The sequence below is a fragment of the Harpegnathos saltator genome, unplaced genomic scaffold (assembly GCF_003227715.2).
Source record: "Harpegnathos saltator strain DR-91 unplaced genomic scaffold, Hsal_v8.6 scaffold1, whole genome shotgun sequence".
Lineage (NCBI taxonomy): Eukaryota > Metazoa > Arthropoda > Insecta > Hymenoptera > Formicidae > Harpegnathos > Harpegnathos saltator.
The window spans coordinates 704,126-721,009 of record NW_020229872.1 but is presented as its reverse complement, the minus strand read 5'-3'; the positions used below and the strand labels follow the sequence as shown (position 1 = coordinate 721,009).

General features: G+C 39.2%; 3 protein-coding genes across 7 annotated transcripts; 1 reads left to right on the top strand and 2 right to left on the bottom strand.

The window, feature by feature from the left end:
* Positions 1-452: 452 nt before the first annotated feature.
* On the bottom strand, positions 453-8,449 carry LOC105189047 (uncharacterized). 2 transcript variants are annotated; one of them, XM_011150881.3, is made up of 3 exons: positions 8,007-8,449; positions 5,404-5,580; positions 453-4,906 (listed from the first exon to the last, which is right to left on the bottom strand). In XM_011150881.3, the coding sequence occupies exons 1-3, from the start codon at positions 8,013-8,015 to the stop codon at positions 1,994-1,996; spliced, it is 3,099 nt and encodes a 1,032-aa protein (XP_011149183.1). In that variant the 5' UTR covers positions 8,016-8,449; the 3' UTR covers positions 453-1,993. The 2 variants fall into 2 exon arrangements, with proteins under 2 accessions (XP_011149183.1, XP_011149184.1); XM_011150882.3 differs by lacking the exons at positions 5,404-5,580; positions 8,007-8,449 and adding an exon at positions 5,170-5,374.
* A 1,376-nt stretch (positions 8,450-9,825) lies between these two features.
* On the top strand, positions 9,826-13,215 carry LOC105189049 (mucin-2). Of its 3 annotated transcripts, none has more exons than XM_011150886.3 (3): positions 9,826-10,245; positions 11,493-11,708; positions 12,147-13,215. In XM_011150886.3, the coding sequence occupies exons 1-3, from the start codon at positions 10,155-10,157 to the stop codon at positions 12,779-12,781; spliced, it is 942 nt and encodes a 313-aa protein (XP_011149188.1). In that variant the 5' UTR covers positions 9,826-10,154; the 3' UTR covers positions 12,782-13,215. The 3 variants fall into 3 exon arrangements, with proteins under 3 accessions (XP_011149188.1, XP_025157473.1, XP_025157552.1); XM_025301688.1 differs by lacking the exon at positions 9,826-10,245 and adding an exon at positions 11,214-11,432; XM_025301767.1 differs by lacking the exon at positions 9,826-10,245 and adding an exon at positions 11,327-11,422.
* RpS24 (ribosomal protein S24) lies at positions 13,077-16,578 on the bottom strand. Of its 2 annotated transcripts, XR_850235.3 has the most exons (5): positions 16,472-16,578; positions 16,050-16,118; positions 14,805-15,128; positions 14,229-14,304; positions 13,079-13,193 (listed from the first exon to the last, which is right to left on the bottom strand). XR_850235.3 is itself a non-coding variant. In XM_011150884.3 (4 exons), the coding sequence occupies exons 1-4, from the start codon at positions 16,472-16,474 to the stop codon at positions 13,191-13,193; spliced, it is 399 nt and encodes a 132-aa protein (XP_011149186.1). In that variant the 5' UTR covers positions 16,475-16,575; the 3' UTR covers positions 13,077-13,190. The 2 variants fall into 2 exon arrangements, 1 of the variants encoding a protein (XP_011149186.1); XM_011150884.3 differs by lacking the exon at positions 14,229-14,304 and having other exon boundaries at positions 13,077-13,193; positions 16,472-16,575.
* Positions 16,579-16,884: the final 306 nt, after the last annotated feature.

The following is a 16,884-nucleotide window of genomic DNA, read 5'->3' as shown; positions in this document are numbered from 1 at the left end:
TTTGAAAGAAGAGAAACGACACGGTCGAGAGTGTTGCTCCGTAATTTATTGTGCGAGAATTTGTAACTGTAAATGTCATATCGCGCGTAAAAATTTCAAGTTTAGCATGTGTAATTTTAATATTTTTTATATATTAATTTATATATACATATTGTAATGTAATTTTCTTTATAAATTTAAACACTTGGGCTTGAGAGTATTTGTCTCGGAACGTCGAATAAAGCAGGAATAACAGGAATAACATCTGGATTGGAAAATTTAAATTTTAATTTTTACGCACTTTAATTTTTACAAAATTCTACACTTCAATGTGAATTGCTACCAGATACTCTTATTTGGACGAGAAAGGAAAAATGTCGCGCTAATCATATAACCTTAATTAACCATGTGGCTCTTTGTAATTCTGTACCTACCGTGAATTTGATGGTTGAATGAAAAATAAAAAAGTCGAATTGCTTCTCGAATCAGAGAGCTTGTTACAAATGCGTAAACGAACTTTATTTATATAGTTGCTATTTTGTTTTTACATTAACATAGGGCGATATCAGCTATACTGCATTTCGAGTCATATAAAAACAAAAACCTATCAGCAACTTAATGAAGTAAAACGTATAATTATATCTTACGCTAAACTAATTAGTACATTACGTCTCAGAGACAAACGTCCACAAGATAAAAATCAAATTCGATAAATACATATTGCTACGATGAAAGTAATCAATTAATTGACTCTGCATAAATATTGTTTAATTATTTTCATCGTAATATATATATACATAAATATAATAAACATGAAATAATAGTTAACACCGTCATTATTAGGGGACGCATGTGTAATGTAAGGAAATTAATATTGTTATGTATCACACGTGACAACAAAGTATTAACTTTAACATTACGATATTTAAATAATAGCACGCATTAAACATGCATTTCATATACATAATTCGGCACAATGTGTCTTAACATACCAAGTTACATCTTTCTAAAACACTATGCGTTAGCATTATAATGTATCTCTTACAAGACACTCTGAAATGATAATAACTTCATATATTAAGACTATCACACCAATTTGTATACACTTGATTTCAAGTGGTTTGTGACGCTTTTTTCATTGATGCAGGTCCGAATATATGTCCAATGTCGTAATAGAGACATTTAACTCCTAGTGATTATACTAAAACAAATTCTGCTACTGAACATTGTCGTGTTAAAAGCTGCATCAACAATAGGAAAAAAAAGTGTTCATATCGTATTAGAATCAAGTGTACATTGCGATTATGCGACTTTGGCTTGTTACAATTTTTATGTAAATATAATAGATTCAAAGATAAACAATATCGACACAGATGACATGCTCGTAAATATACTTTCCTGCAATCCAAGAGTATTAGACGATTATTGTGGATGTAATATGGTAGAAATATTCTCTTATCGTCGTTCGTCGTCGCTGGATTGCAATAGGAGTAGAAAATATTAATTTAAGACTAATGCGCATTGTCACAATGTAGATATTAATAACGCGAGATTGTTACGCGATAAAAGAGAAAGGTGTCTTACGGTGTAATCTACTTGATGGCAGTAGCTTGTAAATCATATACCTGCATTTCATAAAAGATAGATAGGAAACAGAATCATTATACAGAGGTATGAAAAGAAATCAATGGTAAAATTAAAACGTCTATTGTAAAATTAGGTTTCGTGAAGTTAACAAAGTATCAATACTCGTAGGTTTACAATGTGGACAATCCGTATAACAAGCAAGCGCCCATACCGATGCTTGTAAAAATATATAATGCATTTCACGTATAAGGATAAAAAGAAATGTTTCTGTCACTTCTGCGACAGCGAACAGTGTTCTACGCGTCGATATTATGTGAGGAACAATTCGCGATGGGTTCCATCCAGACGTTTGGCCCGAGCAGTTTAATTTTGTGTCTTAATGTGACCGTATGACGATTTACCCTCTCCTGAAATATACTCGCTATTGTTAACAATACTCTTCACAACTCTCCGTATTTTCCTTTTTTATTCTCTTCACATTACCGCATTTGCCTATCTTCCTGTGCTGCTCGAGTTGCCTCTTAGTCAAGAAACGCGTGTTGCAGTCGTTACACTTCAATTTGGAAAACGCGCCGCCATGATATATCAAGGTGTGATATTCTGTGCCTGCTTTGTCGTTAAACTCTTTCTTACAAAAGTAACACTTGTTACTGTCGTGCGAATGCATGTGACTCCGGAAGGACTTTAGTTTGATCGATTTCAAGCATAAATTACAAAATACCATGGTGTCTACGCCTTTCTTATGTATCGTCGAGTTGTGATATATAAGATTCCTTTTACTCGAGTAGGCTTTCTTGCACTTGTGGCAGGGATAGCCGAAACCCAGATGATAAGCCTCATGTAGGTTTATTATCCACAAAGGAATATCCATGTGGCAAAATCTGCAGGACGTGTCGTGCTGCGTGTTGGTGTGCTTGTTTCGTATTTTCTTGTCCGGGAATTTCTCGGGGCACAAGTAACAGTGGAACGCGCGGTCGTAGTGCACGGTTTTCATGTGCTCGTCAAACTGGCTGCAGCTGTTCAATGTGGCGCCACAGCAGAAGCACAGCAAATTCAGCGAATAATCATCGTATGTCTTACCCTCCTCAACAGTGCACCGGTGCTTGTTGTACAAACTAATCGTGCCGAAACGTTTGTTACAATACGAACACGTCGTAAGGTCGAATACCGCTGCAGAAGGCTCCAATCCGTCTTGCTGTTTTTCTTCAGTTTCAGTCTTTTCGCAGCTTTTACTCACAGATTGTACGTTTCTCCTTTTTCTCGGGCACGCCGTATCATCAGACTCTTGCAACGTTGAGATCTTCTTGATGACCTCTTGACACATTTGCTTCAAACTGCGAATATTTTCTACTGTATTATCTTCTTTCGCAACTCCCTCGTCAACGTCCTGTTGTTCCGTTTTTAAGCTTATCCCGTTTTCTTGAGTATCATTTTCTTGAGTAACCGTTTGCTTTCTTTTCTTATTAGATTGTTGGCTATCTTCTTCGATATCGATGATCAGATCTTCGTCCGCATCTCGTATCTTCAAAACACTGTGAGTTTTGCTGTACTTCGATGTCTCACTTTTATCCAGCTGTTGCACAGTATCTGCAGTAGCAGCGTTTTCGACAACATTGTGAGACACTCCATTGGATAATGGAGTATCATCATCTCTGACATTAATCTGTTTGTCTTCCTCGCCATCCTTACCGACTATTTCATAAGAGTTGTTTCGCTTCTTGATCGTGATATTGATACCAATTCCCGAGTCTCTGTCGCTGCTGTATCCGTCTCTTGTATTGTGCTGTGTCCTCTTTTCTTCCTGCTTATGGATTTTACAATTGTCCTTATGCATACGCAAGATACTAAGATTTCGAAACGATCTTCCGCACGAGCAAGTAGTATCTTCCTTGTTCGCATCGGCTGTTCGAGAAATCCTAGAAGTCCTCTGATTTGGGCTCGACGTTTTCGAATCGTTCGATTGTACATTTCGACTATCGCTCGACAAGCCATTGTTAACATTTCCCGGAACGGTATTAGTTGACTTTGTAACACCCATTAGTTGCTGGTACCTTTTGCTCAACGGCGAATTGAAATAGTTGCATTTGAATTTGTGAAAGTTCTCTTTAGTTTCTCCACGTGAGGCGTGAATGCGTCTATGTTTATTGAAAGTATGGGTGCTTGAATATACTCCCAGGCAAATATCACATTTGTACTTTTTCTGCATATGTTCCTCTATATCCTGAGGAGAAGCATAACGCCCATTACTCAATCTGAATCTTTTCTTCGCAGTCGCATAAGGTGATGTGTATTTTCGCTTTTGCGGTACTTGAGAAGATTCATGGATTTTGTCTTTATTCCGCACCATGTGATATTTATTTTGCATACCTTTAGTGATAGATGTCTCTGAAGGTTTACCAGATAATATGTCTTTTAACATGGGTTTCTTGCTACCAGATAATATGTCTTTTAACATAGGTTTCTTGCTACCAGATAAGATCTCTTTTAACATGGATTTCTTGCTATCAGATGATACTGTAGCCTCCACCACTAGCGATGTTTCTAGCTGTTTTAACATATTCGCAGAACATCCAATTTTATGATAATTGATCAAATGTTTCTTCACGCATTTTACTTTTTGTTGACACAATACACATCTGTTATATTGTGATTTTATAGAAATTACTGGTTTAGTTTTAGTTTTCTCAGATTGAACATTAATAGAATCAACATTGGATACATTCTCTGACCTCTTTAAATGAGTCAAAATCGATGGAAATTTCATAGCTTTAGTTTTTCCAGTTGTCATCTTTCTATGCGAATATTTATTGTTATAGCATTTGTCAGAATTACTATTTCCCTTATTATGTAAAGTATTCGAATCCTGTATATCAGTTATATCTGGTTTTCTGGGACGCCTATGTTTTACTGGAATGATAATTCCATGTATGTTTAATGCATGTTTTCTTAAAGATCTCTTTTCCAAGTATTGTTTGCCACATACAATACAAGGAAACAACTTTCTTGTCCTTTGGACTGAAAACTGAAAAGGTGTTTTACTATCATTTGTCAATTTACGTAGACTCTTGATGGGCAATGTCTTCAACGGCTTTGATGGGCAAATCTGTTCAGTCTTTTTAAAAAATGATTCTATTTTCCTATCTTCATGTCTATTCTCTCCTTTTCCTTTCTCTTCTTCATCTTTATCTTCATCTTCACTTGCTGTTAATTCTGTATCCTGTGTCCTTATTAGTTGTAACGTTTCCCAAATCTTATCGCATCTTTCCAGCAAAACAATTGGATTTTTTATTGTAGGCATTGGAATGTGCGACATATCCTCAAGATTTGTTGGTGTTGTATCCTATAATAAAAAATATATAAAACGTTACCTTCACGTATCTGTCCTCTTGAAAATAAAACAAATAATGTATCCCAAAAAGAAAGCAGATGCATCATGCAAAATACACATGCAAAACGTTACACAAAATATTCCATGAAATACTATTAGAAGAGAAAACAAGCGCTGCCGGAAGTCTTAACTAACCACAAGTTAAAATTAATAATAATCACAATAAGTCCGTCGTTTATTCAACGCGATGAAAAAGTCAGGTTATATAATATTACGTTTTACAACCGAACAGCACAACACAATCAGTGGCGTTCATGGTGGAGTAACGCGATACGGAAAAAGCGCGGCAATATTTGGCCACTGACTGGAGACGACTCTCATGGAGTGCTGCTTAGGAACATTTTTCCCGAGTGCGAACTCCTCGGAACATTGATCGCGCCGTAACTGCTAGTCCCCGGTACTCCATGAGCGACACTACTAACGAACTCACGAAAATCCGATCAACTTACAAACTCTGACAAGCCCTCGCCGGCCGAGTCGGGCTCCGTTTTGCACTCGAACTCAAAGTCGGTGAGCCGAAAGGGTGATAACGGTAACGCCGTATAACCATCATGATCACCGTTCCTGAATTCGCCACGATGTTCGATCGTCTCCTTCTTGTTGGGCATTTCCGAACGAAGCACAACCTGAGGAAGACAGCGTGAATTTGAATGTCTCGTCAGTACGTTGGCAATAATACGTCCACCAGAACGTGGCCATTCCCAGACTGCCGAACGAGACCCAGCGCCTTGGCTGCTTTTTAGACCTGATACGTCCCTTTCTCTGCAGCTCTACACAGTCCCAACATCATGTGTGTCTCTCTCCATTACGCTCTCCGGCCTCTCCTTCTCGCCTCTGTTCTTCTCTTTCCATCGCACCACGAACCCTATAGCGTTCTCTCCTACCAGTCTACTCTCGCCCTCATTGGACGGACGCAGAACCATCTGTATGTGTGTCGCTTCTTCAACCGACCTCCCGTTGGACTAGCAACAGTGCTGGATACGATAAGATGTCGGGACAGGACATACATGAAATGGGCTTTCACTTTGATCGTATTTCGTGTCAAGTAAGATACATAGACATGTAGACAATAGACGTGCATAAAGATGCAACGATCGTACAACTGCGAGAAGACCACTAAAAAGCCAATGGTCTTTAATGGATTAGTTCAGTTTTGTCCTCTATGAGAGAAATGATTTACGCTCTAATCCGACAGGCCGTCACAGTGGCTAATTTATCGAGGATTTTTCTAATTAAGTGAATGATAAGTTGAGAAATTGACCGATTGCACGTGTGGCAAACAGAAAGCAGAATACGATCGTGTGAATTGGTCCAACAAAGGTACTGGGTCTACGGCGAAAAATGATGGATTGAGAATATTGTGGGATTACGATGAGATCGACCAAGGCAGAAAGAAGCCCTTGAAAACCTCGTAAACATTTTCTCGCGTACACTTGACACATTTTATGAGCTAAATGAAATTGTATCAGGGAAACGCATGAACAAGATTACATCGCGGGTCTTATGGGGGTGTATGCGGCATCTCTGTGTTTCCGCTATGAACTACACGATCGAACAATAATCTCATTTAACGCAATAGCGTTAAATGCGTTTTGTATCACGCCCTATCTACCACGCTCAGAGCTTTCTGCTACAGGTTTCTGCTGAACCTTTTGGCTTTTTGTTGGAGCGGAGAAAAGCTCAGCCTACCCGCTATACGTAAACGATCAATCGCTCAAAGTTCATCGTTCTCTTTGGTCCATCATTGAAATTGTACGGCCGATCGGCACATCTTGATTCCTGAGTCCTGAGTTCCCATCAGCTAGGACTCCACAGTTAAGCTCTGACGCCGTGAACATCGATCTGAGGGAGGATACCTCGCGCACAGAGATGCAGTTAACGTAGGTAATCGAGTAAGGCTCGACAGAAACATGTGATCCAATTTCACAAACATGACTCTTTGTACGTCCAGGTGCTGAGGCATCTCCCCACAGTATCTTAACACAGTTTTTGGAAACCATTCGGTGGCAATCGGTCCCAAATGACTTGGACCGTTCATCAAAAGAACAGCCGAATTTTCCCATTAATCTGAACTTAATAGTTGCTCGAGTCGTAAAATGACTCCTCGTCTAGAACTTATTCATGTTCAAAGACCATGTGCAACCATGTGCACTTTATGCATGATGATGAGTTTAATATTTTACGGCAATAACGATGGAATGAAAAACGAGCAAATGTTGGTCGAGCCTTCTTTTTGACGGTCTTTCTGAGCTATCGCAATGTGATTAAACGCCTTCAGCGTATGAAGAGGTGGTCTAATGGTCTCAGCTAGTTCACTGGTCATTTAGTAATCGTGACTATTACATAATATTGCAACCATCCAAGTCGCTATCATCAGAGTAACATATACCTCGTTTGATACGACCACGAACTTAATGACTAACTTATATAAATAAATGAACCGAGTCGATTTCGAAATGGGAAATGATATCACACGAACAATTTAATAATAATATTTGTGAAATGGAAGACTTATTCGATCGGAAAACATCCTTCTCGAAGCATAACTGAGTCCAGTTTTACAATGTTCCCTTCGTTCTTCTTAGCCATAATAACAACATATGTTTCTTCCTGAATGCTTGAGACAATGAAAAAGCGGTCGAACATTTTAATGACATTGGGAGACCTTCGAAGTCAAGGGTCTTCAAGTATATTGTTCCGCCACTGCGCACTAAACCACGTGACCAAACGATGCAGTCTCGACAATAATGGACTCGTCCATACTCGGAACATAGAAGTTTCTCGAAGGATTTCACTTTCTCATTTTTTTCGTCCGTAATCCCTGCGCACATGTTACGTAAATTGGTGAGAAATCCCCCTCCCGCTCACTACGCATTTCTTAAATCGTACTAATGCATCTAATGTATGTCCCATGTGTGTCCCCATGACACCGTGGTTGCCTACGACGTTAGAGACTTCTATATTACGCACGATATCCGTATAAACCACGTCTCATGCGGTCTGACTTTCTCTTGATCGAGAAGCTCTCAAATCTTATTGCTAGAATACTTACTTGAAACATCGAGGGGCCAATGATCGCTGCAAAACCTCGATAGGTCCAACCTCGCCGTTAGAACTGAACGAGTGGACAGTCACGTTGGCATCCGTTATCTCACTGCAGACTCATGCGCACAACAAAGAATTTCTAGGACAGGCAGATGATGCGATGTAGGTTGTAGGTAAAAGCAAGCAAGGGAAATAATGAACGGAGTTCAGGATGCGAGGGAAGAATTGCAGTCGCGGAATAGGCCTACCCGCACTGAAGGGAGCCACGTTGAGCTATGACATGGAACAAGTGAGCGTGCAAGCAGGGATCACCCGGCCTCGTTTGACTCATGGCTCGAATATAGATCTGCTATTTGGGAAGTCTGCGCGAGCTGACCGATGATCTAGCGATTCAACTTGGCCCAAAAATCATGCTGATTATGCGTTGCGTGAATGTATTTTTTGTGAAACAGATAGTGGAGAGAGAATCGGAAAAAATGTCCTTTCTTGAAATATAGATACCTTTCCTTTCCTTAATTTTGATGGTGGAGTTGTCATCTCTTCTGAGTCTGTTCTGAGGAGATATAAAACTATAGTACTTGAAAGCAATTTGTAGCAGTCTGTAAGGCAAATTCTGGGTCAATCCAATTGCGAGATGAAACGCTTGATTCTGATCTACTAATTAATAGCACACTTTCACTGTTAATATTAATCGTCTAATTAAGATCTGCTGGAACTCTAAACTGGTTTTTAGTTCAGTGGGTCATATGCCGCTGCACATCGTCGATAAATCGTGTCTAATTATTGCTGCAGTTCGATTAGTTTCTAATGTTGTTCAAAATATGCAAAAGAAGACCAAATGGAAAATACTCGTTCGAATAATTAGAGAAAAATGGAGTAAGGAGCAAAATAACGTGGTACAATACATCGACTGTAGTATTTTTTTCAACACAATCAAGTTTGATATTTTTCTAACGTGAAACGAATTTTCATATTACGTTGATGAAAAATTCAGTCGTTTGATCCGTGATCCGCCATCGATGCCTCCGTTTCATCATTCGCGGAGAAATACGCAACTTTAAGTTCTCCCTTCATCAGAGGCTTCCAGAAGTTCGACGGATCATCAATAATTTCACTGGCACGGAAAGTAAACCATTGAAACGCAGAATCAGACGGTTACCTGGAAGATAGCGAAAAGCGATGGACGATGGCAGAAACTGAACACCACATGTTCCGTTCCACATGTGCTATCGGTAAAAGAAGGTCCGACAAACTTTTGCAAGCACTCACAAGGCGAGGAAACGAAATGGATAAAGGATGAACGAACTTCAGCTTCTCAAGAGCCTCAGAAACTTGTAACGCGCTTATTGTAATGCACATAATACACTTGCTTGCGTGCTTGCGATCGTTCAATAGTTCACCAGAGACAAAGCCTGTCTCTGTTCGCGAAGAGGGAAAGTATTCGCCAAAAGGATAACCACGCATCGTCATAACAATGCACCATCAATGCTCCTCCTTTCATATTTTTAGACGTTTAGCCATTTTGCGTTATTCTCCAGCCTGTTTTATTGCGACATATCAAGCCATACACTCGTCAAATCAGCAGCAATGATGTATCGTGGTTAGGTTGGACATTCGAAACCTGGCCGAGCGTAATACGTGGTAAACCGGTTCAAACTGTGAAATCAACAGCGCAGCGATTGCAACGAATTGATAGCCGACGCGAGATTGCCGGATTTGCCAACCCAAATGAGTAACGACGGCACACAACGTAACGGCCGTGTGTAATTTGTTCATACGTAACGTCGCGGCACAATAGCGTGATACCACGATACGACGATTCGCGGAACAAACGACCAAACGATTGTACGTGTCTTACCGCGACACGTGCGACGCTGGATATCAAGTTAGACACGTTGCAGAGCGGCGAGCCTTGTTGGAGGAGGTCAAGCCTCATCGAGCCTCATCGAAGGATTCGATGAGGAATCGGGATGTAAACAAGGTCCACCGGGTGGTTTAGCCATCCGATGCGATTCCACGACCAGCTCGATTCCCGATAAAATTGTGGCACTAACGATGACTATCGTCATGCCATCATCAACATCCGCCGTAGGACATATAAAGCCACACGCGCTTGCACACCCGCACGCAGAGTAGCCGTTCGTGCCGTCGGAAAATGCGATCACTGTGCGATATACCGCTGCTGCTGCTGCTGCTGCTGCTCTTCACCTGCCAGCTCGTCACGCCAACACCGATCTTCGATAGAGGTATTTTTGTTACGATTATCTTAAACTGGACTGCACAGTCGCTCGGGTGTGCGCGCGCGCGTGTGTGTGTGTGTGTGTGTGTGTGCGAGTGCTTCGCAGCGGAAAGAGAAAAGAATATCGATGGGTTCAGCACGAGCCTCGCATTCTTTGGACACACAATGGGCATTAACGACGTCTCTGATTTTCCTGAGAATAGAGAGGGTCAAAGTTCATCAGCGATAAAGCCTATGTTCTTCAAAGCACAGTGTTCTTGACACTTTGAAAAGTGTCGAGATAACGTATCCTAAGGTTTTTTGGCTCGTTAATTACGAATCTAACCATCTACGATTTTAGACCATGTTATACGTGACGTTTCTATAAGAAACAGAGAACTTGTGAAGTCGAACGGCAAGCTTCAACGCCGTGCGTCCAGAAGAAGGGTCTCCAGAAGAGAGTGGTGGAAATCGAATGTTGAAGTTGAGGCAGCTGGGTGTGGGTTCCAGCTTCTCCCAAGATCGTAATCCCGTACGTGATTGCCAGCAACTGTCGGTTTGGTACATGTCGTTATTTCATGAAGCGATTATACGCTCAACACAATGACACATACCGAACAGACAATCGTCGCTAAGCATCGATGAACGGAATACAGCCTGAGCCCACCAGCTGGCAGTACAGCTTCTGAGAGAAATTTTCAAAATATACTTTAGATTGTACTTTGGACGTAGTCTCGCTAAGTTTGGAAGAGCTCTCGGTGAGAAACATTAGAAACCCACATCTACGCTGAGTCCTTCAATCGTAATTACACGTCAATCCTAATTGGATAGGACTCTGACGTTCGTTTGGTGCGTGTGTTCGCGTTTCCTTTTCTCTACGAGAGTGTCGCGTTGCAATTGAGATATTGAACATTCGTCAAAGGAATCGAAGGGATGCTAATATTGCGTAACAACGCAATGCTTTATCGAACTCGATGAGTCGACGTGGTTCCATTAAAATCAGCTTGATACCTTCCGACGAGGGTCAACACGCACGCGTGAGATTTGCTGGTATCGTTCGGCGTCAATGGGATTCGTAATTAATGCACACAATAGTCCGACCAGCATCCGGTCGGGTTACGTTCGATCAAAATCGAGCAAAGATCAGACGAAATAGGTGTATGCAACATCGTCAAATTGCGGATAGCTGTTTTATTAGTTGGCCAGTGCGTTACTGTACGTTGTCAACGCTCAACGTTCCATTCTCATGATAATCCCAACGCTCGTTCGTCCTAGATGGTGCGGGTTCCCACAGTAGATATCGATCGGCTGGCTTCGGAGAGACGGTACGAGATTGGTTCAGAATGCTGAAGGACCGAATCGTGGGGAAATGGCACGAGTGGTTCGGCGACGAAACGTCAAGTCCGAGTTTTTCGCCGCAGGACATTCTGAACATTGACAAGACTTTGGAGAAACGGGTGCAGGGTTACCCAGGGCTCGTCTTGGATTTGTGTAAGTGCTACGCGCTTGATTACGCGAAGCGGAGAATTTTTCTCGCTAGTCCTGAATCGGTATTCCCCCTTTAAACTCTCATCAAGCCGCGGCTTGGAGCTCGCTGTGGACGTTAAATCATGTGTTTATGCTTCGCTACGGGACGTAATTGAAAGCATCGCGACTTTGATGATTTATATGATGCGTCATTCGCAAATCTTACGCGAGGGATGCAATTAGCGCAACAGTAGCAATCTTCCGGGAGTCTTCGAGAATCGCATTCTCTTGATATAATATTTCTTCTTTTTCCGTTTCCTTCAGATGCAGATCCACAGGTTTAACGTTCTTATGGCAATCTATTTTCTTTACTTTTATTCGCGATAGCTAACGTAACATTGGACCCAAAACGGGATTGGGGGGTCCACTTAGGTAACTGGTACATCATCCGGAAAGTTGCAGGGGATAAATTGGACTGTGACTCGGATGAGTGGGACTTCAAGTCTTGGTTGCCGTCATTACCATCATTCCCGAACTTCGATTGGCCTAATATACATGGATTCGAGGTGCCGAAAACTACGATTGCCACGCCGAGGACCGAATCAACCACAATACAACGGCAAACGACCCCAACTGTAACTCGGACCGAACCATCGATCGTCACCACTACCACCATTGGCACTACCGTGCCTATAGAGGAATCCATAGCGACTTCTGCCGAATCGACTCCACCTACCACTGCTACCCAGTTAACCACAGTAGCTTCCGCAGAGTCGACCGAAGAACTTTCATCTTCCGACGAATCCTCCGTAATAAACGACGAATCGACTGTCCTAACCACCGAATCGATCGCGACTACCGACGAGGGGGAGTCAGGTTTTCCAATGTTCTCCACCATTTTGACGCCTACTGAACCTACTGTGACCGCCAGCCAGGAATCCACCGTAATGCTTGTACTCGAAGAAGTAACTACTACCGAATCACCCACAGACCTAACTCTACCTGCGCTTAATAAACGAATAGAGGACAACGAGACCATCGAAAAACGTACGAAAACAAGGAAAAATCGTCCATCATCCGTCGAGGTCGTAATGTGAGCGCGTAATTTTGAGAAAGTAGATCGTAGAGTAGATACGAGAATGAATCAATGATAGACGCACGGCGCAGTTTGGTAGGAATAAAAATTTTGTCAGAAAGCAACAAACACTCGAGAAATGAATGATCAGGCGAAGAAGATACATGCGCGAGAATTGGATTATGCAAATTTATTTTACTCGTATGTAAAATGTGTGTTGTAAGGAAGTTGGTTGATAAATTAATATTTATCTTGTTAACATTTAACCCTGAGATATCGTATAGCCATATCTAAATGAAAATTTATATACAGAATAATATGCCTTTATGACGTAAACTTTATTATAATTACAGGCATTAAAAATGTTATAATTTACAATAAATCTTACGTCGACGATGGGGACCACACAATCCTCACAAAAGTTTGTTGTATTACTGAAATAAAAAAGAAATTGTTTGTCTAAGTAAAAATAATAATCCAAGCCTTACTAAAATCAACTGTATACACAGCACAGACATGCACGTAAACAATTCTTTTAAAATCAATCTACACAAATTGCATAGATATGAGACACACATTGTTTGTACCTTCCAACTAACACGTAAAGCATAATAGTATAGTAATAGTAGCGATAATTAAATACAAAATACACAATATTTATTAACATATAATATAATAATATAATACAATAAATGATGCTACTAATTTTTCTACACTTTTAATTTTATACTGATACAGAATACACGTTCACAGGACATACACAGGATGTATTTCGAAATAAAATAAAATTATTAATATTATAATTTGTCACCCCTATCTATTATTATTTAATAGAGCAAAGACTTCAAATTAAGATTTTTGAATTATCAACCTTTTTATAATCAAAATTTGTATAATTACAAATATTATAAATCTTATTTAGACAATGTTTCAAAATTTTCTGAAAAAATTTGAATGTTGTTTAAATCAAACTAAAGCACTGAATTTATTTAAACCGAAGTTTAATTTTAAGCCGTAAAATTGAAAAAACTATTGTAACATATTTACTAAATTTTCAAGTTTACGCTAATTTAATATTTAATATCAAACAATGTGTTAAACCCTGAAATAAATTAGTAAATAGGAAATGTGTATATAATAAATAAATAATAAATAATAAAGTCCTGTTTAAGGAATATCTTAGAACATCCTATATTCTATACAAACACAAAAATATATTTGCAGTCTTAGATATCAGCAGACTTGGTTAAGGACAAGTTTGTATTGTCTGTTGATACAACCCCTTGTGCAATGTGAAATATTAGAATCGTATGTGATTGATTAATAGTGGTAAATAATGTAACAAACAAAGCCCAAAAGTAAGGTGAAATAATATTCTGCTCTAAAACAACTTAAAAAAATGAAGAGCATGCTCATACTAAACTAACATAGAACAAAGTATATTGAAACTTAGAGATTTGCATGCTGACCATAAGCATCATAAATAAGATACTGCCCCTCCAGAAATCTGTAGTGCAAATGATGAGCATTTGTCTACTTCCTTCCCTAGAATATGAATAACAAGCGTATACCACCGTAACATGCATAGAGTTCAGTTGAAAAATTGTTCCTGAATTTTCATTAAACAATAATTATTAAATTATACCAAACAAAATGAGATACTCGTGTTTTGGATACATAATAAAAAAAAATAGATTTGCATTCATTTATTAAAATTATTTGAATGAAAACAATACCTACACCAAGTAGAGTATATATGTAAAATAAAGCTAATAATTTAAAAAAGCTAAAGCCCATTGTTTAGAGGTCATTATTTTAGCATGCATAAATTTTATATTGAGAAGCATTCAATGATGAAAGATAATTTTCCTTTATCCAGTTATAACATTAACATTCAGATAATAGAGAGAGAGAGAGAGAGAGAGAGAGAGAGAGAGAGAGAGAGAGAGAGAGAGAGAGAGAGAGAGAGAGAGAGAGAGACAGAGAGAAAGAGAGAAAAATTTGATCATACATCTATGTAATAAATATATTTTACTTTGGTTTACCTTCTTAGATGCCGCACCAACTTTACTTTTCTTGGTGCCCCTCACTTTCTTCATCCTATTCTTACGTTCTTTACGCTGTTTCCTTGTCTGTTTTTGTTTTTCAAAGAGACCATGCCTTGCTAACCTGTATTTAGGTTCAAACTTCTTGGCATAGTCCAAGGTATCATAGATGAGTGCAAATCCAGTAGATTTGCCACCACCAAAATTGGTCTGGAAACCAAACACAAAAACAACATCCGGTGTTACTTTATACATCTTGGCCAACTTTTCTCGGATTTCAGTTTTCCGGACTGATGGCTGACCTGGATGGATCACATCTACGACCTATGAAACAAGAAATTACATATACCTTAGTAGGTAATTATACAGTTTATTACATCTTTATATATTGTTGAACATTGTTGAAAAAGTTTCCTTAAAATCCACAACGCTTAACCGTATACAAAGATAAAAGACAGACTGTGTGTTTTAAAGGGATCTTTCCAACAATAAAGATGTAATAAGTTGGGTTAGGATATATTTTCTTGCAGAAAGGATATGGATTCCCCCTCTCCCCCACTTATATGTATTGTTTAACATTTTTTTAATATACATTATGTCAAAAAAATAGGCCCTATCTGTAAAACTTCTTTTGTTAATAACTTTTTAATAAACAATGACCAAACCTCTTGAACCTAAAATCTCTTGAATGTTACTCAAGTAGTACACTAAAATAACAGATTCTAAAAAAATTATCAAGGCCTTAGTGTAAGGTAAAGGTAAAGGTTTTAGATTTGGTGAGGTTAGGTTAGGTTATGTTTAGCTGATTAATGTATATATTACACTCATTCTAATTCTAATAATCTCAGACTTGATACGATGAATTTCAGACTTGATAAGATGAATATTTGATAGATATTCGCATAATCGTTTCAAATTCGCGCTATTTTTGCATGCACATGTAACCACAGAATATGCATATATGGCTACAGAGCATGCGCATGTTCACATCGCTACATATCGCCGGTACACGTTTCTTAATTTAGTCGTCAACTTTAACAATTAATATTTCGCTTCACGGGACGAAGTGACGTTTTTTTCTTCCGGATTCTTTCGTTTCATGCAAGAACACGTCGATTGAGTACAAATTTGTCAATATGGGAGATGAGACTCCTAAACTGTACAATTACTCTTAGTACATCTATGTATCATAAAGGGCGGCAAGCAACTAAACAAAAGGATAATCAGTAGTTAAATATTACTTACCATTTGTTTTCGGCATAGAAGCCGATTGGTCATGAACTTCCTTGTTCTGATGGTAGCAGTTCCTTCAGTCTGTAAGCAAAAGTCAAAACATGAAACTAACAAGTTATTTATTGACAATAACCTCAATCAAACATGCTCATCAAACGTTGATTTGTAGGATAAGATTTTAGATCAGTACAAATTTGAATCTGTAATTTTCTTTTATCATTAACATGGGTAAAATACATTCAAAGAAATAATGTAGGCGCATAATTTTGTCAATAAGGTTATGTACTTCTTGAAGCATGCTATTTGTAACTTTCCATTCTTTCAAAATTGTATACGCATATGTACTTTGCTACATGCTATTAACAAATAATTAAACAATTACTGTACATTTCATTTGACGATTAACTCAGAATCTTTGGATATGAAATACATACCATTCTGATCGTTTATTCTTCGGATCGCCCGCAGATCAAAAAGGCGAAGACGGAAATGTATACCGCCATCGATGAGATATTAATAAAGATTGTTAATCTTACGGGATTTAGCGTACCAGAGAAATCTCGCAGAGGAATAGCGCCCTCTTCGGAATATCGTGGTCGAAACATGAAGTTGTAGCACGAAATAAGCATTGGTCGGTTGCACATAGAACGCGTAAACGTTCACTGCGCGGCGGAAGTTGGCTAGAGAATACTGCGGTAGCCATTCAGCATCTTGCTTGCCAGGAAATAGTATTTACAAAACATGCGGCATGTGGAGAGCCTCATAGGTAAAGAGGTGGCAAACTAATCACATAACCAGGTCTCTGCCGATTCGATGGAGGCACAAAGCCTTCTTGACCAATCGGTAT